This window comes from Lampetra planeri, chromosome 19, assembly GCF_965212315.1.
Source record: "Lampetra planeri chromosome 19, kcLamPlan1.2.h2, whole genome shotgun sequence".
Classification (NCBI taxonomy): domain Eukaryota; kingdom Metazoa; phylum Chordata; class Hyperoartia; order Petromyzontiformes; family Petromyzontidae; genus Lampetra; species Lampetra planeri.
The window spans coordinates 7,657,607-7,682,378 of NC_136125.1; the positions used below are offsets into that span (position 1 = coordinate 7,657,607).

The 24,772-nt window shown below is 54.8% G+C and overlaps 1 protein-coding gene across 1 annotated transcript in view; it reads right to left on the reverse strand.

Annotated features, from left to right (window-relative positions):
- Nucleotides 1-10,539: 10,539 nt before the first annotated feature.
- The window catches only part of LOC144724035 (GRB2-associated-binding protein 1-like), a 108,907-nt gene continuing 94,674 nt past the window's right edge, over nucleotides 10,540-24,772 (reverse strand). Inside the window, 11 exon segments of the mRNA XM_078602860.1 lie at nucleotides 10,540-10,775; nucleotides 12,103-12,234; nucleotides 14,165-14,270; nucleotides 14,905-14,998; nucleotides 18,054-18,423; nucleotides 18,757-18,854; nucleotides 19,373-19,523; nucleotides 19,525-19,776; nucleotides 20,051-20,258; nucleotides 20,779-20,862; nucleotides 22,015-22,276. Coding sequence (XP_078458986.1) covers nucleotides 10,620-10,775; nucleotides 12,103-12,234; nucleotides 14,165-14,270; nucleotides 14,905-14,998; nucleotides 18,054-18,423; nucleotides 18,757-18,854; nucleotides 19,373-19,523; nucleotides 19,525-19,776; nucleotides 20,051-20,258; nucleotides 20,779-20,862; nucleotides 22,015-22,276 — 1,913 coding nt within the window. The 3' untranslated portion in view covers nucleotides 10,540-10,619.

Consider the following 24,772-nt stretch of genomic DNA (forward strand, 5'->3'; position numbering starts at 1 on the left):
ACTGACAATGTACTACGCATAGGGAACGGGGGGGGGGGGTGAAGCCTCGATAATAATGTGTCGACATTGGCCTTCACATGAGTTAGATAGTCCGGCGGTGGACTGTTTGCTTAAACACGTCAATATTATTAATCCTTGATCGTTTCTGCGTGGATTAAGTATCGGACGTTCTGTAGGATTCGGGGGGGGGGGGGGGTGCGTCAGGCGAACGTACGCAAGTGGGGGGGGGGGTATAAAAAGTCCGCGTGCGTACAGGGAGGAGAGAGGCGTCAAGTTTTGACGGATTTTTGCGTACGCACTCAATGGATGGCCACCAAGGCGCGGCTAGGGGTGGATTTTAAAGCATTCTTTGACTAAACAGGTGTCTTCCTCTCCCAGTCATACTGATATTGTCGGTAAAAATAGTCGCCCGAGAGATTCTTTGCATTCCTGAAGATAATTGTTTGGTTTACGTAAGAATGTGTACGTGTACTCATCCACTGCGGTTTGTTCTTGCGAATGGGGGGTCATGTGTTTACGTTTAGGGTCATGTCGAGGGGGATGGGGGGGAACTTCAGCAGAGAGATTTGCTGTGGGTTTGCTTCTAGATTTGAAGCTTTCGTGACTGCAAGGATTCATACTCTTAGTTCTTTCGGTAAAGTCACGTAGGTAAAAAATGAAATTTAAATTAATAAAAAATAAAATAAAAATCACGACGTTTCGGAGGCAACACAAGTCTCCGTCATCAGGTGGGACCGTCACAGCCAGATTTGCTGCTGTTCATCCTCCTCTGCTGAACGAGCGCATGAACACCTCTAGTTGAACAAGCTTAATTAGCATGAGTATGCTTTGTTTAATTTATTGAACAATCTGTTTTGTATATACATAGAAGCCCTCTTGGGTTTCCAACCTCACCTGCACACCTTTTTAATCTGCACTGTTTGCCTTTCACTTGTCTTTTCCGTGAGACTCAACAACACGAACAATACCACGGCGACGTTTTGTAGGGCCCATAGCCTGTTCAAGTGCATTTTATTTCTCCGGGTCCTCCGGTTTTCCCCACTCCACATTTAGAGACACGCGTTTAGACTGCAGTCTTTAGATGATTTCGCCGCTATAAATGTCCGAATGATGACGGGCCACTTTGTTGAGCTATCATTTGTGGCCAGGTGGCTTTTGAAAAAGAAGTTAATCCCTCAGTAGGCTTTGTCTGGAAAGATGGGGATGGTTTAGTTGTATTTATATGTTTGGGTCATTTGTTGACCTTTATTGGACTTTGCACTCCTATCGTGTTGTTGTTGTTGTTTGTTGTTGTAACGTTCTTACCCGTCTCGCTGGACACCTGTGATAAAGAGCTTTACAGCTCATCGGATTCCCCCAGGAAAAGAAACATCCTGGTTATGTGCGGGTTATATGGCCACAGTCGCACTCCTGCGGCTTGTTTCCGTGAATGTTCCACTCAAGGGGAACATGTGCAACACACCTCGGCCCGCTCGAGTTCTGATGCCAGTTGATGGTGACACCAGTGTCCAACAATCCACTTACAAGGTCACTTACCTTCCATTTCCCCTCGAGCACAAAGCGATCGCCATGAAGTTATCCCGTAACACTCACCTAGGCATTCGTCCTGTGCTTTAACCCGAAGCTTTATGTGGACACTGACATTAACACGAAACCTACCCCGAACGCCATCTCCTAATATTAACCAGGACACTAGCCCCAACACTAACTTCAGCCATGAGTTTTACCACAGACTCAACGTTGATACTAACCGTACAATTAAACCTAACCAGGACACTCACAGTAACCCCAACACGAATACAACCAATCTAATTATATAGCCTTGACCCCATTACTGACCCGAGCAATAACTAATCCAAGACCTAACTTTTATTATTAATTTGTACTCATCCTAACTTAGCTCTTAACCCAAACCGCAGCATAATTAACCTCATCACGATACTCAACTCATCACGATACTCAACTCAACCTGAATGAATACCACGCCTCGCCCTAAACTTAAACGCATCATTCACCATAACCCTCGAGTAAACCTTTTCTTAGCATTAACCCTAACCGAGCCCTAACCTCTATCATTAACCTAATCATAACACAAACCTCTACCCCTAGCCCCATAGCCCTAACCCTAACTCCATCCTAACCTTAACCCGAGCTCTTACCCTATTCCTATACCTAGAATCAACCTGATCAATCGCCCTAAAAACCTAAAACCCTAACCTTTACCCTCTGTCGAACCCAATCCATAGAAATCACCCCAAACCCTATCGTCAATAACCCGAACTCTGAACCACAGCGCCGTCGAGAGTGACGCGATGCTGCACGTTGCATTCGGCACGCCCGGGTCACGCCATGGATCCACTCTGCTCCACCAACTGACACAAAGACAAAGATCCCCCGTGTAGCCTTAACAGGCTGTAGGGGCAAGTGCTGTCAGCGAGCACCTATAAAGGCCGGCACGGCACACGAGGGGGTGGGTGGGGCCAGCACCACGCCCGACCGCCTTTGTCTCCCTAGTGGCGCTTATACTCATTTGAGGCTGAGTCGACCTAGGGGAGGCACAGGAGCGGTTCAGATAATCGTCACCGATGTTGGCCGTGAGCGGGGGGGGGCACCAGGTTCATAGCGCAGCGCGCTAGCCGCTCCACCACCACTGGTACACTCCTGCATTTGTTTAGAAACAAATACAAACAAATAGAACCACAAAGGATTGTTTCGTTTCCACTCACAGGGCCGCCAATGAGTCAGGAGGATGCAGTTGCTGTTCAGGGACGTCCCAAAATGTCAGCGCTGGTCATGGACTCTGCCACACCCAGCTACAGTTTTTGGAGGCAAATAGTTTCCCTACCAAGTCATCGTAATCATCATCAGCATCCGTGATTCAATCCACTGCTGGATGAGGGCCTCTCGCAAAGCCGCCTCCATCACTACGCGATCCAGCAATGTGACATCGCTGGGCGCTGTAATAGTGTGAGATGTTAACTACCTCGCCTGGTGTGCAGGAGGTCGTGGGTTCGATCCCGATCCTGACGCCTGCTGCTGTATATTTGGAGTTGGCGTGTTTCTCTCTCTCATCATCATCACGGTGGCTAGGAGATGTTAACTACCTCGCCTGGTGTGCAGGAGATCGTGGGTTCAATCCCGATCCTAACTCCTGCTGTATATTTGGAGTTTGCGTGTCTCTCTCTCTCATCATCATCACGGTGGCTAGGAGATGTTAACTACCTCGCCTGGTGTGCAGGAGGTCGTGGATTCAATCCCGATCCTAACGCCTGCTGTATATTTGGAGTTTGCGTGTCTCTCTCTCTCATCATCATCACGGTGGCTAGATGTTAACTACCTCGCCTGGTGTGCAGGAGGTCGTGGGTTCAATCCCGATCCTAACGCCTGCTGTATATTTGGAGTTTGCGTGTCTCTCTCTCTCATCATCATCACGGTGGCTAGGAGATGTTAACTACCTCGCCTGGTGTACAGGAGGTCGTGGGTTCGATCCCGACCTTGACGCCTGCTGCATATTTGGAGTTTGCGTGTCTCTCCGTCTCCCCGTGGTCGCGTGGATTTTTCTCCGGGTCCACCGGTTGTTCCCTCCATATTTAGAATCAACATCACGCGTTTTGAGTATTTGGTTGCTAGACATTTCCACGTGAAAAGCCACTTCGTTGAGCTGTCATTTGTGGCCAGGTCGCTTCTGAAAAAGAGCTACATAGAGCTCAGTGGGTCTTACGTGGTGAAATAAAAAATAAAAATAGTTTAATTTATAGTTTACTATAATCCACCTGAGCACCTGCACAAGAGCTGATGGCATCGCTTCATCCCCTCGGTGGACAGTGCGCGAATAATTCTCAATTAATTCCCAACGTTACATTCATGAAACTATCTACATGAAGGTATGCGACATAGGTGCGGGCGGTACTCTCTTCCACATTCTTTCCCTCGTCACTCAAGTGACAAATGAAATGAAATCGTAAAGCTAAAAACTTTTTTTGCACCACATTGCGGGGGCGTGCGTCACGCGCAAGTTGCATTCACAGTGACGCCCATTGCCGATGTGCGTCACAGCTCACGTTCCTTAGAAACAATTATCGCTCATTAAAATTGTGTTGCGATTTGGAGAGGGCACCTTCATCCAGCAGTGGATTGGGAAAAGCGGCTCTTAGACGATCGTCCTCACGAGGTGACGAGGAATCACTGCGGGCGAGTTGGATGTCGAGTTGATGAGTTGCATGTCGAGTTGATGAGTTGCATGTCGAGTTGATGACCATACTTCACCACGATGGTCGGTGCGGGTTGGTAGTGAAGGCGGGGAGCATAGACGTGAGAATCTAATACAGTGCAGTAGAGTACTGTACAATGTACTGTACAATGTACTGTATATTTTCTGTACTGCCGATTACGGGGTCTCCCAGAGGAGCGCTGTCATAAGTTCATCAACAAATGCGTTAATTTGAATACGTTTCTAACGATCTGTGATTAACAAACGTAAAACAATTTGCAGTTCTTTGTCGATTCACTGCTGGATGAAGGCCTGCCCCACACAGTGTGGACCATGGGAGGGTCGTCTGACCATACTTCACCACGCAGGTTTGGGGGCCGTCCATAAATGACGTCACGCACCTGGGGGGGGGTTGAGAAATGTGACGTCACGTAAAAATTGCGCAACTTTAAATAAATATAGACAACACGTTCTACTTAATTAAATAGACTTTTTAATAAATGTTTTCTCCTACAACATCAGAGTGCAGCGGCACATTAAATACGCACTACAATGACAATAGTTTAAAGAGATTTGAAGCATGTTTTATTTGGGGGAGGGGGGGGCAGAACTTTGTGACGTCATATTTGAGGGGGGGTATGACTTTTTGTGACGCCGTGTGACGAGGGGGGGGGTCAAAAATCGTCTAAAATCGCGTGACGTCATTTATGGACGGCCCCTTAGTACGGATTGCTGGTTTATAACTTCATTCGTATTTAATGTTATAATTGCACGAAAACAGACACACGTGAATGCCACAGACCGAAGTATTAAGTACACCACCACCCAGCATAATGAGCATAGTTTATTGTTATTATGATGATGCTTCTCTTTTTCAGAAAAGATTCTTGCCAAGAATTTACAGCCTGGCGCTTGGCCGCCACGTATAATCCCAATCTAATAATGAATAAAGGAAAACAAATAAATAAATCAACATTGACATACGTAAAAACACACGCACGTCTCAATTTGAATGTCGCAAATCCGAATTCACGTGCCCGCAAAGACACTCAAAACTTTTCTGTCGGTGCCGTGCAGAGCCGTGCCGTGCCAGGCCGCTTCGTGCCGTGCCGTGCCAGGCTGTGCCGTGCCGTGCCAGGCTGTGCCGTGCCGTGCCAGGCCGCTCCGTGCCGTGCCAGGCTGTGCCATGCCGTGCCAGGCTGTGCCGTGCCAGGCCGCTTCGTGCCGTGCCGTGCCAGGCTGTGCCGTGCCGTGCCACGTTGTGCCGTGCCGTGCCAGCTGTGCCGTGCCGTGCCAGGCTGTGCCGTGCCAGGCCGCTCCGTGCCGTGCCAGGCTGTGCCGTGCCACGTTGTGCCGTGCCGTGCCAGCTGTGCCGTGCCGTGCCCGCTGTGCCGTGCCAGGCCATGCGTCGCTCCCTCCTCTCTCGAGCGAGCGAGGCTCCCTGGCGTCTCCTCTCGCCTACTGCACCCAGTTGACGTAGCAACGTGTAACGCGATGCGTTCCATTTTCAATACGCAATGGGGGGGGGGGGGGGGGGTTCGAATCGTAACAATACTATACCAATTATCACTGTTAACATTACATTAAATTGCACCGTGGGGGCGCTGCGGTTGGCGAGATGTTAACTCTAGATTTGAAGCTATCGTGACTGCAAGGATTCATACTCTGAGGTTTTTTTGTCCTCTTTATTTGATACAGCAATCGCGCTGTGACTGTTCCACCTGAAGACGGAAGCTTGTGTTGCCTCCGAAACGTCGTGATTTTTTTTATTTTACTTTCATTAATTTTAATTTAATTTTTTACCTACGTGACTTTACCGAAAAAACCTACGGAGATGTTAACTCCCTCGCCCGGTATACACGAGTTCGTGGGTTTGATCCCGACCCTGACGCCTGCTCTATGTTTGGAGTTTGCGTGTATCTCTCTCCCCGTGTTCGCGTGGATTTTTCTCCGGGTTTCTCCGGTGTTTCCCTCCACGTTTAGAAACATGCGTTTAGAGAATATGGCTGCTATACATTTACACGTAAGCCATTTCGTTGGATCATGATTTTTGATAGCGAGGTGGCTTCTGAAAAAGAGCTAAGTAGCTCAGATGGCCTTATAAGTATAACCCGTAAAAACAAAGTTTTTCACTATAAATCCTTTATATGCGTAGCGGCTAGAGTCCTCTCGTCCTCTGGCTTGAGATGGCTGCCACCTATGGGTCAGATGATTGCATTGCACCATTAAGCAATTGGTAATTAAATATAATATTTTTGTCCTAAAAAGTGTCAAATTTTGAATTTTTTTTTTCACGAACATTAATTGTCACGCACAACGAGTCTGTGTGGAAAATGTCAGCTCGATTGGATCACGGGAAGTGGGTTAAAAAACGACCGAAAGATTTGCACGGTCCTAAGCAAGCAAGCGAACTTAATATAAAGGATTTAATAAAAAAAAGTTTAGTTTTAGTTTAATTTCGGCCGAGTTAGTTAACCGTAACATCATTCCGTTACCCGGCACACCACATTCATGATTACCTCTCGTTTCGGCCGTGGTTACGCGTCCTCATGTGCCTGTCACCACCACCACCTCCAGTCGAGTCTGGCAGTGACCCTGAATATATTTGAGTGAGAAATGAATTCCTGATTCCCCACTTCTCCCTTGTCCACCAGCTCCATCCATCATCATTGTTTGTGCGTGGCAAAGCTCTATTTTTTGTATCACAGCAATAGAGTTGCGTGCCTTTGCAACCGAAAGGTTGTAACCCTACTCCAATGGATACTTAATTAAAGCAGTTGATTTAAAATGCGTGCCTGGAAACAACTTTAAATGCCCGAATCATTTATTTATTTCGCGTGTGCATGAGACCCGGGCCCTGGGTAGAATTCGCTCATCGCCGGTTGGATCATCCGGGGTTGGGGGGCGTTGGTGTAGTGCGGTTACCACTGCACCCCCAATCGCTGTACTATATACAAAACAAAAGACAAAGGTCCCCCCGTATAGCCTGAAAATACTGTTGGGGCAAGTGCTATTAGCTAGCGAGCACCTATGAAGGCCAGAACAGCACACGAGGTTGTGAGTGGCCAGCACCACACCCGGCCGCTTAAACACCGCATCAGGTACTCATTTGAGGCCGAGTCGACCCAGAGGAGTCCCAGGACCGGGTCAGATAACCGTCACTGGGTGTTGGCCGTGAGTGGGAATCGAACTCGGGACGCCGGGTTCGTAGCGCAGCGTGGCGCTACCGCTCCACTACGCTGTACACAGACAGCCACACACACACGCGGCCACATTCAGATCATACAGACAGCCACACACACCTAGACTCGCGCGCACACACACGTACATACAGACTCGGGACAGGCGTCTTGGAAAAAGAACACACACACACACCGTGCACAGGGTGCACGAGAGCGTGGCTGAGAATGGTCTTGGATGTTTGTTATTTATTACCGTTGCTGTTGGTGCCGCTGTTTTTAATATTGTTTTTTGCTCAATTTTAATTTCTCAAGGACCAACTGTGAGCGCCTCATCACGAGGGGCTGTTGCATAGCTTCTCTGGACCCTCCCCCCCCACAGGGCAGAGGTCACGTGACCTCGCGAATACCGCGACTCCCGCGCGCACCTCCCCGTTCCTAGTGACGTCGACGGCACGCGGTCGAGAATAAATACAAAATAAACCCATCGTAGTCAAAGGCAGCAGCAGCAGCAGCAGCGCACAATCTCAACCGACGGCACCGCCACCGACCGCTTCACCCGGGGTTGGCGCCGCGCACCAGTCCGCACTGACAGGCGTGGTGAAGTATGGTCAAACAAGCCCCCCACCACCCCCCCTCCACCTCCTCCCCCCATCGATACGCACGGCACGCGGAGGTCTTCGTCCAGCGGCGGAGTTGACAAAAAGGGTCGCGCGCGCGCGTACATTAGAGATAAATTATTGAAATTCCACTCCGACTATCATGGTCATCATCACCACTGTCCAATCAGCTATCGGAGAAGCCGAACGTAATTCAGCTAATACCCCCCCCCTCCCCGATGTGTTTCGGGATGTATCGCGGCACCGTTCGGTGTGATCATCCGGCGTGTCACTCACCGCGCCGGAAAGCTTCTCCGATCCCGAAGAAGCTCCCGGCCGCGGGCACGTTGGAGCGAAACGTCGGACATCGTCGCCGAACGACACGCGGTGAGACCCGGCCCCACAGCAGCAGCAGCACGCGGCAGGGGGAGAGGCGACGTCTTGTCTCTCGTTGGCATTTCCTTTCTGCCGACATCATTCGGCCCGGGATGCCCTCTCCTTTGTCGCGACTGTTGACAAATTTACCGCTGTTTGGCGACCTTGCCTCAGGGGTCAGGGTTCACGTGGGCTACAATGGAGTTGGTGGTTTTGTTTGTGGGGGGGGGGGGCACAGTGAGAGGGCGACGACGTGGCAGGAAGAGGGGGGGGGGGGAGAGGTTGGGAGGGGGGGGGAGGCATGACAGCCCCTCCTCAAAATCCGAGCATCCCCCCCCCCCATCAAGTGCTCGCGCAAATACTAAAATGAGACAAACTGCAACTTCAACCATTTTTACAAAAACAACAACAACAACAACTCCCTCCTGTTTTCTGTAAAACAAAACAAACCGGACAAAACGATGGACAACGACGAACGACAACGTGAACCAAGGCGGCGTCTTTCTTACAAAACAAGATTTGAAATCGTTATGTAAAACCACAGCATTATCCTTATATATTTTTTTCTACAAATCTGTTCGTTTTTTTTGTCATTTCACGAGAATTTTTTTGCGTCTTCGGGCAGGCGCGCGGGCGGCGGGGGTTGGGGGGTTAAGAAGGCAGACGGGTGACGTAGCGACGACCGGTCACGGCACAAAGCTCCCCGTCACTCGCCGTTCCCGGCACGGCCCCACAGCTCGATGCGGAACGTCCACCCTGACCTATGAGAACAGCTCCACTCCAACCGGAAAATCCTCGAGTCCAGCGTTGGACTCGTCCACCCGGTTCATCATCGCTGGAGCAGGTCCATCGTGAGAGTGGCGAGTTCACCTTGGGAGGAGATCTCCGCCCTGACCGCTGTGTCTACCACGATTCAACTAAAGGTCCGACATGACCAGGCGCTCGACCTCGACGAGAAATTCCACCCCTGAACAGATGGTTTAGTCCACCCTAATCAGCGAGTCCACATTCACCTGCGAGTCCATTCGCCCACCAAAGTCACCCTGATCAGCCAGTCCAATAGACCACCTTGACCAGAGATGTTCCATTAGTCCACCCTGACCAAGCCGGTCCATCTTCCATGGACATTCCATTAGTCCACCCTTACCAAGCCGGTCCATCTTCCATGGACATTCCATTAGTCCACCCTGACCAAGCCGGTCCATCTTCCATGGACATTCCATTAGTCCACCCTGATCAGTCAAGTCTACTAGTTCATCTTGACCGGCAAAGTCCACCCTGACGGATGGTGGATGCCGGCCCTCAGATTGTTTTGCGAGTTCGTGAGGTGTTGCCGTAGCGATCGGGGGCGACCTCCTTTCCACCGGGCGGAGCGGACGATGAGTTCATCGGCGATGGTCGCCATGGCGACGAGTACGGCCGGCGATGGCTCTGCCGCCCACCGTCGCAGAAGTCATCGTCCATGATGAAATACTGTATATATATGTAGACTGTATACAGGCTGTATTTAAAAAAATCAGCTGTGAAGGGTGTTCCCTTTTGCATTGTTACCGGTTTGCACCACAACTTTCACCACGGGCAATAAAATTAACAACTCGGGGAGTACAAAATAACATAAAAAAACGAGACGGCGACGATTGCAGCAGTTGCTCAAGTAGAAACTGTGTAGAGTTAAAAAATCGACAGTTGATGTATAAAGTACGAAACAATATTTGAAAGTTAAATCCCACGCCGATGGGAGGGGCGGGTGGGTGGCGTGCTCGCTCGCTCGCTCGCTCGCTTGGAACAGTCCGGCGCTGAGCGGTTTGCATCGACGTGGTTCTTCGCTGGCGCCCAGCGGACAGACGGAGATCCCACCAGCAGGCAGGCGTGGCAGCGCCCAGCAGCGCCGCCTCTCATCCAAGCAGCGGGCCGTGCACCGGCGTGGGCTCAGCCGTGAACGCCACCGCCAACGCCGCTGCATCGCCCTGCTCGTCCAGTTTCGGTGATCATCGCACGGCCTCACTCGCTCGCTCGCTCACATCTCACCGCGAGCCAGGAGGATGATAGGAACTCGACCGCTGGCGCCGGTGAGATAAGATTAAAAACGAAACTGGCGCTGCTCATTCGTCCATCCTGGGCGGCAGTGCTCCTCCTCGCACTCCGCAGCGCATTTTGCTTTTCAGTTTTTATTCCGTTTTTAGAGTTTTAAGTTTTGAGCTCTCGAGTCCGAGTTGCCGCGGGGCCGAGGGGTTGGTGGTGGGAGGCGAGGCGGCGTCACTTGGTGCCCTTGGACGGCACGTCGTTCTCCGATATCTGCCGCTTGTCCTGCCACGCCTCCTTGGTGTTCTGCAGCGCCAGCGTCTTCTCCTTGTCCACCGTCACGTAGTCCACCTTCTCCTCCGTGAGCGCCGGGCTCGGGGCGGCCGACTTCTGCTCGCAGTTGGTGCACAAGGGTGGACAAGGGTGGACAAGGGTGGACAAGAGAGGACGAGTGTGAAGAAGACTGCACGTGGTTAGCAATCCCCCTCCGTGTAGCCCACATAGGGTGTTGGGGCGAGTCCGAGCAAATATTAAGGCCCGGCACGGTTGCAAGGATGTGCTCACACGCATGTGACCAATAGTGAACACATACGCAGGTGCATACATGTATATGTGTAAGGGCATACTCACGAATGCATATATTCACAAAGACAAATGTAGCAGGGAGTTTCTCGGCTTAATCTGATGATGGAACAAGGTGTTTGGTGACGCTGCTGCGTTAGTATCACAATTAATAACAAGTATAAAACCCCAACGCGTTTGTAGAGCTGCAAGTTATTGCGACGCCAATGGAGTTAGTTTATCACCTTGGATGGAGAGTCTGATGTCCAGGAGGGATGATGGGCTGGCTTCTGTTATTATCCTATTGACTCAGCTACTAATAACGCGAGTCTGTGCGTGTGCACGTATGCAGCTCTTTGTCAATCCACTGCTGGATGAGGGCCTCCGCACACGCCGTTCGGACTTAACGGGGTCGTGGCTGTCGGTGACAAGAGCCAGTGCAGGTGGTACAGTTGGCGCAGGGGTGGTGCAGGTGGTGCAAACGTGCAACACCGGTGACGATTATTTGAACCGGTCCTGGGCCTCCCCTAGGTCGACTCAGCCTCAAATGACTACCTGGTGTGGTGCTGGCCACCCACCCCCTTGTGTGTCATGCCGACTTAAGAGCACTTGCCCAAACAGTATATTGCAGACGGAGGATCTTCGTCTTTGTAGGTGGTGTAGGTGGTGCAAAGGGCACAGGTGGTGCAGGTGGTGCAGGTGGTGCAGGTGGTGTAGGTGGTGCAGGTGGTGTAGGTGGTGCAGGTGGTGCAGGTGGTGTAGGTGGTGCAGGTGGTGTAGGTGGTGTAGGTGGTGCAGGTGGTGTAGGTGGTGTAGGTGGCGCAAAGGGCACAGGTGGTGCAGGTGGTGCGGGTGGTGAGGTGGTGCAGGTGGTGTAGGTGGTGTAGGTGGTGTAGGTGGTGCAGGTGGTGCAGGTGGTGTAGGTGGCGCAAAGGGCACAGGTGGTGCAGGTGGTGCGGGTGGTGTAGGTGGTGCAGGTGGTGTAGGTGGTGTAGGTGGTGCAGGTGGTGTAGGTGGTGCAGGTGGTGCGGGTGGTGTAGGTGGTGCAGGTGGTGTAGGTGGTGCAGGTGGTGCGGGTGGTGCAGGTGGTGCAGGTGGTGTAGGTGGTGCAGGTGGTGCAGGTGGTGCGGGTGGTGAGGTGGTGCGACGCTGGCACCTGCTTGGTAGAAGCGGGCGACCCGGGCAGGTCGAGCTTGAGATACTCGACACAGTCGCGTGCGCCAGGCGGCATGGGGCTCCCGGCGTTGGACGCCGTTTGCGTGGGCGACGCGCTCGCAGGCTGGTTCTTCTGTCGCGGGCCAGAGGGTTCAAAGGTCCAGGGGGGTGGGGGGTGGGGGGGGGGGTTCGGAGGTGGGAGGAGGAGGAGGACCAGGGGATGAGGGATGGAGGGAGGAGAGCGGGGAGAGGCGCGGTTAGGGCGCTGGTCGGAAGGCAGCGGGGAACGGCGATAGAGAACGGGTCGGAGAAAACAAAGCAAGGAAGAAAAGCCATGCCTACGCTTGGATTCAGCAACGCTACCCAGCGTGCGTTTGTCCTCGGAGGTACTTTGTTCAATTTTCAAATAAAAAAAAATATAAAAAAGTGATTGCATATTTGAAATAATGTTTAGTGCTGGTTTGAGTGCCCAAGTTTTGAGCAATGTGGGCAGTTGTCTTTAGCCTGAGTCCCGAATAGCAACGCAACTTCAAGCTAAAAGTTTCATTTGTACTGGTTAATCTTCACGAGAGGTATCACCCGTAGGCCGCGATGAAACCACGTGGCTCGGATAGCGGCTCTGCCCGGGAGGGCGTCACCCCCGGCCAGCTATGTCGGGACCCCGGGGCAGTTCCTTACGGCACTGGTTCGTATCCCAAGAATTGGACCAAACCCTTTGATCGATTTGGTCGGATTGCAATCGCGACGTCGCGGCCGTCGCCTCGGAGATGCCTGCTCAAAAATCTGAGGCCCTCCGTAGAGCGGTGAAGCAGCACCGACCGGGCGACGATGCCATCGCCGCCAATGACGAGGCCGCCGACATCGAATGTATGACGGAAAAAAAGAAGAGCCCCGAGACTCATCGAGGATTTGATTTATGACGGCCGCCGTGTCAATCCACTGCTGGATGATGCCCCCCCCCCTCCGTGCCGTATCGTTCACGAGATGTGGCTACACCCAGGACCGATTAAGATATCAATCGCCACTAATGGTGTGTATGTTGAACTTCCTTCGCACCGTACGTAGCTAACCCTAACCCTTATTGGACAAACTAAACACAGAAAGCAGTTCTAAAGAAATTAGTTTTCAATCGAGATTTAAAAGTGCGTAGCTCAAGTGGCTTTCTAATATTGAAAGGAAGAGCGTTCCAGACGGCCGCAGAAGCGTGTATCCATGGCCTGGGATCGAATACAGCTCAATAACTTTCTAGCGCGGCGCTCTAACCACTGAACTATGGGGTTTCTCCCAACTACAAAATGAGTCCCGGGCCGTTCATCTCACTCATCCTCCGCCGTCATTATCATCCTTGTGCCGCGGACACTCATCGCCACCGACAGCTCACCTCATCGCCGCTCTCCGTGTCGGTGGGCGTGGGCAGCGAGGTGCAGTAATACGAGAAAAACGTCTCGTCACTGGACGCAGGCGACGGTGATGGCAGCGGCGAGGAGGCGAAGGAGGAGAGGAGGAGGAGGAGCAGAAGGAGGATTCACGGCGCGGAGAAGGACAGCCGCAACGGAAGAGGCGAGAATTCCCAGGAAGCGCAAGGGAAGAGGCGGAAAAAAAGACAGCGAGAAGAGGCGGCCATGTTGAGGGCGGCCGTCGACGGGAGACGTCGACAAAGGGGGACACAAAAGTTCGAAGGCCGCGGAGCTCGCCGCTGCGGACAAAAGGAGGCGTTAACCCAACTCCGCAGAGGCAACGCCGGCAGACGTCACCCTTGCGAATGTCAGAGACGTGCCACGGGAAGTCTCGAGAAAAAAATAACAGTGTCGGTCAGACGCGCGAGAGAGAGAGAGACAGAGAAACGAGGCCGACAGAACGAGACTCCTCAGCAGCAGTGGCAGCAATGGTGGCGCGGCAGCAGCAGCAGCGGTAGAATCCAGCGGAAATCACAGGGAAAGGAAACTGAGAAAGGAAACTCACAAAAGTGAACATTAGGAGGAGCCGAGCAGGTGAGGAGGCTGTGAACGACGTCCTGGAGAGAGGGGAGGAGTAGCTGGGGGGGTGGCTACTGGAGCCGTTACCATGGGGATGTAGGGGGGGTCGGCCTCCTCGGAGCCTGAGCTGGAGGCCGTGCTGTGCACCGAGTCCGGCCTGCGGCTGTAGCGGAACGAGGGGCCTTTCTGCGGCCTAGATCGACACGGAATCCGCGGTCAGTACGGGATGGGGCAGGGTGCGACGCTCCGAGCAGCATCACTCTCCACCGTTCTCTCTCTCCGGCCACGACATTCTCTCGTGCGCCATAACACTCGCCATGACACTCGCTCCCAGTGCTGCAAACAGTCCCCGCTCGCCGCGCACTCCTTAGCCACAACACTCGCCACGAAGCTCTCTCTCCAGCCACGACATTTGTCACCGCACGTTTCCCGGCCACAGCACCGCTCGCCACGATGCTCGTTCCAGACACGACAAGCAAGTGTGCGCACATTGCAAACATCTCTGGCATCCGTGCGTGTGTGCGTGCGTGAGTGTGTGCGTGGGTGTGTGCGTGCGTGGGTGTGTGCGTGCGTGGGTGTGTGCGTGCGTGGGTGCGTGCGTGCGTGGGTGCGTGCGTGGGTGTGGCTCGGCCACAGGTGAGCACCTAGCGCGGTGTGTAAACATCGCCACCGGGGAAGACAAAGGCGGCAGGGCGTGGTGCTGACCACCCACCCCGCCGTGTGTCGAGCCGGCCTCGATAGGTGCTAGCTCACAGCACTTCCCCCAACAGTCCGTCAAGGCTATGCGGAACGCGCGCTGCTGCGCTCACCCGGTGAGCCCCGCTCACCCGTAGGTCTTGGTGAGCGGTGATCGCACCGGCGCCTGCATGAGTCCATCGATGTCGTCGACCGGTTTAATGACGAGGGGGGGCGGCTTGGCTCCTGGGGGGTGAGGGGGTGGGGGAGACGGGGGTGAGGGGGCCCAGAGAGAGCGGAAGAACGCGCGACACCAAGTTTTGTTAGCGCCAAGGCTGTAACGGGAATCTCATTTGGAGCATGAGGAGCTCACCAGCTTCAAGATCCTCTGAGTCCAGGCTCCGGCTGCCCGTGAGTAAACCGGCCTCTCGCACAAAACAAGCCCATCGCGCAACAACTTTGGAGAATCTGCCGTAGATTTAATGATCTTTGGCAAGCCAGCAATCATCCCCCCCCCCCCACCCCCGCTGGCAAACAAATGCCCTAGGTCACTCGTGCGAATGAGCCTACCCAGCTGGTTAAACGAAACTGACCGTAACAAAATTAAGTCGCCGTGCGTCGAGCGTCAACTCTCAGCGGACAAGCTGCTGGGGAGGTGCCGACTCCTCCCGTGTGAACCAGAAGGTCGCTTGAAGGGAGCTTCGGAGGTTATCAACTACCGGAGGCCGTGCTCTTACACGAGGGGGTGGGGGGGGGAAGTGTTGTGCTCGCTCTCATGCAGAGAGAACGACTTGGAGAGAACGACTCAGCGGTGTAAGAAGGAACCAGACAAGCGGAGAGACAGCTACGCGGTGAGCCGGCACCAAAAAGTGCCCGAGCTCTGCGATCCCCTGCATGCTAAGGTGTCATCGTGCGAGGGGGAAACACTTGATCCTGTACAGGTGGAACAGGAGGCATCTGCACTCGTGCTGCCGCCGCCTTCTCCTGGCGAGTCAGGGTACGGCACCTCCACGACGCCAACACGGGAAGGAAGATTTCTCAGCGTGTGCGCACGGTGATCCGGCGACCCTCGCTGTTGCCTCCGCGCTGCCGGGTTACAGGCAGCCACGCGCAGCGCAGCGTAGCGTAGCCAGCACCGTCGCCCGGCTAGCAACAGGAAAACGCGTCACGACCCATTCCCTCTGTGTGAGCTTCCGTAAGGGCACTCCGTCGCGTGGCACGACGCCGACAGTACGGTCGGGGATAAGACCGTGAGACAATTAGCTATGTATGTACTCTGAACTTCTTTCGAACCGTACGCAGCCAACCGTGCTAATCGGAGATGCGGGGGGGGGGGGAGGACAACAAACTGAACACAAGAAGCAGTTCTAAAGAGATGAGTTTTCAATCTACATTTAAAAGTGCGTAGCTCCAGTGGCTTCCTAATATCGGAAGGAAGAGCGTTCCAGACGGCCGCAGAAGCGCATCTGAAAGCGCGCGATGCGGTGACCGCCGTCTTTGTACGACGGCCAGCCAAAAGCCGCTGTGGGGATGACCGGAGCTCACGCGACGGTTTGCGCCCCTTGGCGAGACCAGCGAGGCACCGTGGTTGTTTTGCGGCAAGCGCTTTGTGTGTGTAACGAGTGCGACCTCGCAACCTGTTCGTTCGGCAACCGGAAGCCAACGCGGCTCGGCGAGCGCCGGACGGACACGGTCGGATCTTGCAGACGAGATTAATACGTCGCGCACCGAGAGGCCGGGTGTCACGTCTCGACCTCAGAGAAACGCAACGTCTCCCCTCTTAACCGCCACGGATGCCCGCGGCGCTTGCGTAACGTTCGCCTCACTTCTGTTTTGGGCGCACGTTTGAGTTCTCCAATTCCGAAACCTTCCTCTTTTGTTCGGTCAAAAGAAAAAAGTGCAAACGGGTTTTGTGGAAATAGTAAAAACAGGAATTGTTTTTGTGCGCGCCCCTCCGTTGTGGAGAGGAACGCAATAATTTGACTTTTAAGCTGACTAAATAAAAAAAATAAAAATTCCTTGACCCAAAGCCAACCGGTCGGTCAAGTGATAGTATTTTTACTTTCCACTTCGCGAGAGAAAAACAATCGTATTTGAAGGCACTCGCGTTACTTGACCGAACGCCCTCTTGCGCGCTTATTTCGACGCTCAACCCAATGGAGGTGAGCGTCGAAATTCTAAAGCAAACGTAACACCATGTGCGCAACGATTAAACAGCAAGCAGCAACCCTTTGTCGATCCATCGCGGTGGTGTCACGTTTGACGTCATCTCGTGGTGGGGCTGGGAACCGCAACACTATCATCGCGATAGTGGAAGAAAATAACCCCGAGGATAAGCGCTAAATAATCCCATGCCTATGCATGGTTTGTCTTCCTTGTTTATAACGGTATCGTGCATCCTCTCCCCCGCACTCCGCTGCCTTCACGAGGGGCTGCATGTTTGCGCGTGTGTGTATGTGTGTACGCATGCATCCGGCGTGTACGTGTATAAAATGTATAAAGTCAAAGTCGTGCGAGCGTACGAATGTGCTTGTATGCGTTTGGCCGATCATTAGTGTTGCGGTTAGCACCCTGCACTACGAACCCAGCGACCGAGTTCAATTCCCGCTCAAGGCCAAAACCAGTGACGATTATCTGAACCGGTCCTGGGCCTCCCCTAGGTCGACTCAGCCTCAAACGAGTACCTGGTGCAGTGTGTAGTAAACATCGCCAGGAGGGATACAACAGTGGCAGGGCGTGGTGGTGCTGGCCACCCACCCCCACCGTGTGCCGTGCCGGCCTTCACAGGTGCCACTACTTACTTGCCCCAACGGTCTGTTTAGGCTATACACACGGGGTGACCTTTGTCTATTTTGCGAGTGAGTGTGTGAGCGTGTGAGCGTGTGAGCGTGTGAGCGAGTGAGCGTGTGAGCGTGTGAGTGTGTGAGCGTGTGAGCGAGTGAGCGAGTGAGTGTGTGTGCGTGTGAGCGTGTGAGTGTGTGAGCGTGTGAGTGTGTGAGCGAGCGTGTGAGCGTGTGAGTGTGTGAGCGCGTGAGCGAGTGAGTGTGTGAGCGCGTGAGTGTGTGAGCGAGCGTGTGAGCGCGTGAGTGTGTGAGCGAGCGTGTGAGCGCGTGAGTGTGTGAGCGAGCGTGTGAGCGTGTGAGTGTGTGAGCGCGTGAGCGAGTGAGTGTGTGAGCGCGTGAGTGTGTGAGCGAGCGTGTGAGCGCGTGAGTGTGTGAGCGAGCGTGTGAGCGCGTGAGTGTGTGAGCGAGCGTGTGAGCGTGTGAGCGTGTGAGTGTGCACGCAGAGCCGCCCCCTTTACCTTTGCGATCGCCCCCCTTGCGGTCGGGCTTGAGGTTGCGGTTGACGGGGGGCGGAAGCTGCACCTCGGCGGGCACCACCGCACGCCTCGGGGGGCCACCGTTGGAGCCCCTCCTGGGCGCGGCGGGGGGAGGCGGCACCACGGACGGGCCGGAGCCGGGGGCCGGGGCGGCAACGGTGGCAGCTGCGGTGGGGGGCGGCCCCCCCTGGGAGGTCGGCGGGGAGAGGCCCTCGACGTGGGCGGGGCTCATGGGGATGTAGTTGGTGTCGGAGGTCACGGGCGAGTCGATCTCGTGACCCGGGCTCGGCACCATCGCCACGTAGTTCTGCTCCAGGTCGGACTCGGAGCCGCCCTGCAAGCTCTTCTTGCGCTGGGGGGTGAGGAGGGGGGAGGGGAGGAGGGAGGGGGGAGAGGAGCGCACACGGTGGAAGGGTGCTTGAGTGTACGACCGCGGGAAGGTGCGAGCGATTGAATGCACGGGTGCCTGGTTGACTCAGTGGGTAAGCGAGCGAGTGAGCTGCTGTATAAGTGACTGAGTGAACGAGTGAGTGGGTGGGTTAATGAGTGAGCAAACCATAAAAAACTAGTTTGTGAGTGGCTGAGCGAGTGGCTTAGCGAGTGGGGGAGTGAGCGGGTGAGTGGGTGAGCGAGTGACAGAGCGAGCGAGCGGGTGAGTGGGCGACTGCGGGTAGGCGAGTCTCACCATGTACGAGCTGTACCCGTCGCCCACGGACTCGAGCGAGTGACCCACGTCGCTCACCGTCGTGCGGGGGTAGTCGTAGCTGTCCAGCCGGTACGAGTCTACGCAGCGGGGGGCACGGAGAGAGCGGTGGTCACGACCATGATGATGGTGATAACGATGATGATGACTTGAATTGATGATGTTGGTGACAATGGGTCGACTGTGCTATCGCCGTCATGAGACACAGAACCCATTCGGACCTCTCGCACAGCCTGCAGCTGGTGACTGACTGGTGACCGGTGACCGACCGGTGACTCCACCTCGTGGAGATGACTGTGGCTGTGCGTTGACGGTAACAGGCAGGACTTAATACGTCCGGCTCGGCGATCCGGAAAATATTTCCGCGCCCGGCCACACCACATTCAGTAAACCCTCCCGCCGTGGCCTACCCCGGTTTACCGGCGACCTGGAAAACATTCGGCGACAATACAAGCCCAGGCAACCGCGTCTCGCGGCGACGCTTCGCACCTCCGCAGTTGGCGTCGTGGGGCTGCCCCCGCCGCTCGCGGCGACGGCTACGGCCGCGCGCCAACAGCGGTCGAGGCCACAAAGCGTCGATGGCGGGACCGGCTCTTACCGCGCGCCGCCTTGGCTCCGTCCAGGCTGGAGATGGTGTTGCTCCTCCGCGCCACGGTGGGCGGCGGAACCAGGTAGAGGCCTCCGTCGCTCTCCGACTGCGAGCGCGGGTAGCTGTACACGCCGGCGCCGCCGCCGCCGCCGCCGCCGTTGGCCGTCTCGGCGTCCTTCTCCCCGGCCGGCGTGCCGGCGCTCGGCTTGGGGGGCCGCGGCGGGGGCGTCCCCGCGTCGGGCAGCAGCGCGGGGCCTCCCGACAGCGAGGTGGGGGAGGCGCCGTCCGCGGAGGCGGACGGAGTGGTCTGCCCGCCGTCGAAGCGGAAGACGCAGGGGACCTGGTAGAGCGAGGACGAGGTGGGGGCCGACGGGGGGGTGTCGTAGGTGGGCTGCTCGCTGCTCATGGAGTAGCTGAGCGCGGGGGGGGCGGGGGGGGCGCAGTGGGGAGGGGGGGCGGGGGAGAGACGGCGTCAGCGTGCGAGTTGTGTCACCGTGCCAGTGTGTCAGTGATGGCGACGGTGTGGCTTGCGTGAGCGTGTCACTGTTGGGGACGGTGTCAGTGTGATCGTGTGTGTCTTTGTGTGATGGGGAGCGGAAGTGTAGCGGTTGGCACGCGACCGCGGTGCGGGCACATGCCGGTGCGGTACACGCGGCGGTGCGGCGAGGGGCATCGTGCGGCGCACACCTGCGGGGGTAGCTGTAGATGGCTCCCGAGAGGTCCCCGTCCGCCTCCAGCAGATCTGCCGCGGTGGAGGGGGGGCGGAGGGAGCGGGGGGCAGAGCGGGCCAGGGGCCAGGTCGTACGCCGGGGGCACGACCCCGTTCATGACCCCTTTGGAGGTCACGGGGGGCGGCGCGTTGTGGTTGAGGTCGGTGTCGCACACGGGGCTCGGGCTGCGGGGACACGAGCACGTGTGTACACGCTTGAGCGCACGAATACGTGTGCATGCGCGCACACGTAAATACATATATGCACACGGACGCACACGAACGCACACACACAGCCACATACACACACACTCAGCCACATACACACATAGCCACATACACAGCCACACACACACAGCCACACGCACACACACAGCCACACGCACACACACACAGCCACACACACACACAGTCACTCACAGTCACACACACACAGCCACACACACACACAGCCACACACACACAGACACACGCACACAGCCACACACACACACAGCCACACACACAGCCACACAGCCACACACACAGCCACACACACACACAGCCACACACACATACACACACAGCCACACACACACACACAGCCACACACACAGTCACACACACACAGCCACACACACACACAGCCACACACACACACACAGCCACACACACAGTCACACACACACACAGCCACACACACAGCCACACGCACGCATGCACTCACTCGGCGGGCGAGCGGTTGGCACCGCAGTCCCCCAGCAGGAGGTACTCGTCCGCCCGGGGTGCCGGTGCGGTGGAGCGCGTGGAGCTGGGAGCGCGGGCGCAGGCGACGGCCGTGGGAGTAGAGGCACGCGTGTGTGTACACGTGTGTGTGTGTACACGTGTGTGTGTGTACACGTGTGTGTGTGTACACGTGTGTACACGTGTGTACACGTGTCGTTGTATGTGTTTTTGCAGGGTTGTGTGTGTGTGTTTAACACGTGGATGTGTTTGTATGTGCGCATCACACAACATTGAGCGTGTGAATTATGAGTGTAAAAATGATTAATTATTTATGCATGCATAAATGAACAAATAATGCATTGGTATGTGAGAAAAATATTGAAAAAACAGAGGGGGGTGAACGGATAAGGGGCAGATGGGGGGGAAACACAAAAAACAAAATTAACAAATGTATGTCAAAAAAATCATAAAACAACAGCAACAATGACAAAGCGCAAAAAATCGCGGATGAACAGAAGCGCGCGCGCGTTTTGTGTGTGCGGTGTGGGATCACCCCTCCCCGGGTCTCTTTACGACTGGGTACCGATGCCAACGTCGTGGAAGGCAACGTCGGGGGGAGGGGGGGGCAACATCTACCGAGTATCGACGCATCGTCGATCCGTCCACAACAAATCGATTCTTAAGCTCACAACGCACCCATCGAATTGTGACGTGTGCACTGCGACAGGCCACACTGTAATGCCCCCCAGCCGCGGCTTGTGGCAATCATCGCTCCCTACCGGCCGACTCGTCTCCCTTTGCAAGCCGGGTGCTAAGTCACCGAGTGCCACACAGGGACAGCTGAGATTGGCGGTCGGTTGTGGGGGGGGGGGCGATGCTTCGTAATGTGCCCCTGCGATGTGGGAAACACGTGTGGGTGTGTGTGTGTGGAGTGTGTGTGCGTTTACGTGTGTGTGTATGTATGCGTTTGTAGGTGTGTGTATTTGTGTACACGTGTGTTTGCACGCGTAGGGGTATGTGTTTTGTATACACACGTGTGCTTGTGTGTGTGTGTGTACATATGTGCATGTTTGTATGTTTTTTAATATACACGTGTGGTGGCACGTGTTTTTGCGGGTGTGTGTATGTATGTGTGTGTGTATACAAGTGGGTGTGTTTTGCACACTGCACGTGTGTTTGTATGCGCGAGTGCATAGCAGTTTCGCGGGCATTGGGGGGGGGGGGGGCGGCACCCCACCTTCCTTCGGCGGACGACGAGGGGGTCACGCACTCGGCCAGCAGGAAGTACTCCTGGCCGTCCCCGCTCGTGCCGTCCTGCCTCGGCACCTCCGGCTCGCCGTGCCCGCCGCCCGTGGTGGGCAGCGCGTACGGCGGCGGTGGCGACGTCACCGCGCCGCCCTCCGACAGCAGGGGCTGCTGGGAGACGGCCGCCCCCCCCGTGGCGGACGTGCGACGTAGCGGGCCGCTACCGACGGCCACGCTGTTGATCTTGACTTGGTCTGCGGTGGGCGGAGGGGAGGGGGCCGGACACGCAACAAGAATCCGATTCAAGGTGATGTCTGTTGTCTAAGCAGGTGAGCGCTCGTTGAGAATGAGTAAAATGTAAAAGTGCAGCCCTGAAATCGCTCCCTAACACGGCTACTCGCCCCCCTCCAGTACCCCATTGGAGTTCCAACTCCAGAGGGCATTCTCGGCCGGCTCTTCGGCGTCGACCAAACATGTCGGTAAGAGGTTTCCGATCGACGGTGCTATCTTAACTATTCTGTGGAATCTCTTCTGTGCTACGTATTCCGTGGTGCCTATTCTAAAACACAGACATCAGACGATTGCTCGCATTTGCACGATTCACAGCCCCGTGTCGGGGAACGTGGAACTGACTAACCACGTTTTTATTGTTCTTCCGCGCGAGTACGTCGCTTTTGATCGTAACGTTCGGAGTTTAAAACGCGACTCAAGACCGCTCTCGTCTCCTCCGTGTGACATCGTTTTAATCTCGGTCCACCTTCAGTCAATACCCGCACGAGACTGTGCACACCTCAAGCAATTACATGGGGGGCAAAAAGGCAAAGGTGCAGCCCTGCAATTGCCTGCTCGCGCCACTGCTGGCAGAACGGCCTCCACCGAGAGGGAGCTCTGGAGGGTATTTTGGCCTACTTTTGTCACGTTGGCCAGGGATCGCTTGAAAGAGGTGGGGGTACCCACGCTTTTCCCCACCAAACGTCCGTAGGCCGCGGTGAGACCGCGGTGCTCGGCTAGCGGCTCTGCCTGGGAGGGCGCACACAGGCCAGCAGGGCTGGGACACCAGGGTGGGTCCTCTTAGCACTGGTTTTCTTTCATTTTCGTCCCAATATTTTACGCAAACCGTTTGATCAATTTGGCCGGTTTTCTCTAGATTAAGTCCCGCATAGCAACAGAACTTTATACCAGATTTTCGTACAAATTGAATCATCTTTCTAAAATTTATTATGCCCCCCCCCCACGCCCTATTACGCCCCATTACGGACAGATCTAATGCATGAAAGCTTCGCTTGTCCTTCCTCCACACCTCCAGTTAGCACCACGGTTGGCTAGGTTACGGTGCAAAAGAAGTCCAACATACACGCACATACATACCTTGGTTACAAAGCGTTCATTAAACAAATTGGAACAAAGGAGATTTGTTTGCTTCTTGGCCCAGCAAAGGCTCGTCTGAGGCGTGCGATGGTTTTTCAAGGGGGTCCTGCTGGACAATAATTTTGGCCAATTACCGCACCCTCAGGGATTCACTCTGCAAGAGCTCATCAGTGAGCCACGACCAGCGATAAAGCTGCCAAGGAAAGCACAGGCTGTTGTATGAATGACAAATCACGTGAACTGTGTGCTGATCCTGAATATATGATAAAAGCTGGTATATATACATACACATAAACAAGTATAACCCGTAAAAACAAAGTTTTTCACTATAAATCCTTTATATGCGTGGCGGCTAGAGTCCTCTCGTCCTCTGGCTTGAGATGGCTGCCACCTATGGGTCAGATGATTGCATGGCACCATTAAGCAATTGGTAATTAAATATAATATTTTTGTCCTAAAAAGTGTAAAATTTTGGAAAAAAAATTTCACGAACATTAATTGTCACGCACAACGAGTCTGTGTGCAAAATGTCAGCTCGATTGGATCACGGGAAGTGGGTTAAAAAACGACCGAAAGATTTGCACGGTCGTAAGCAAGCAAGCAAGCGCGCAAGTGAACTTAATATAAAGGATTTAAAAATGTTCTCTCGTTCCCAATTATATTCCGATTCAGGGTCACGAGTATAAAAAGAAACCGAGAATGCCTGGTTTGAACATTGCGGTGCGTGCAGCGGCCCCCAGAGTGGCTGCAGGGGTCACGTGAACCCATGACAGGACCCGCGACAAACCGACAGACCGTCGATTCTTCCACAACATCGATTCAGCTGCTGGCAGCGGGAACGTCAAAGGCTCACCTCCTCACACCGCCGGAATCCTCACACCGCCAGGGAACGTTGGGTTTTATTTAACCTGGCGGAGGGGCTGCGACTGAAATTCGCTGTCTTTATTTAACCTAACGGAGGAGTCACGATTGGGATTCACTGTCTTTAACCGAGCGGAGGGGCGTGCGTACGATTTAAATTCTTCATGAGATTGAGATTCACCGTCTTCATTCAACCGAGCAAGGTTATGTGGGGAGGTAGTGGGTGGGTGGATGGGAGTGGCGGGTGGGAGTGGTGGGTGCAAGTGGTGGGTGGGAGTGGTGGGTGGGTGGATGGGAGTGGCGGGTGGGAGTGGTCGGTGCAAGTGGTGGGTGGGAGTGGTGGGTGGGTGGATGGGAGTGGTGGGTGGGAGTGGTGGGTGCGAGTGGTGGGTGGGAGTGGTGGGTGGGTGGATGGGAGTGGTGGGTGTGAGTGGTGGGTGCGAGTGGTGGGTGCGAGTGATGGGTGGGAGTGGTGGGTGGGTGGGAGTGGTGGGTGGGTGGGAGTGGTGGGTGGGTGCGAG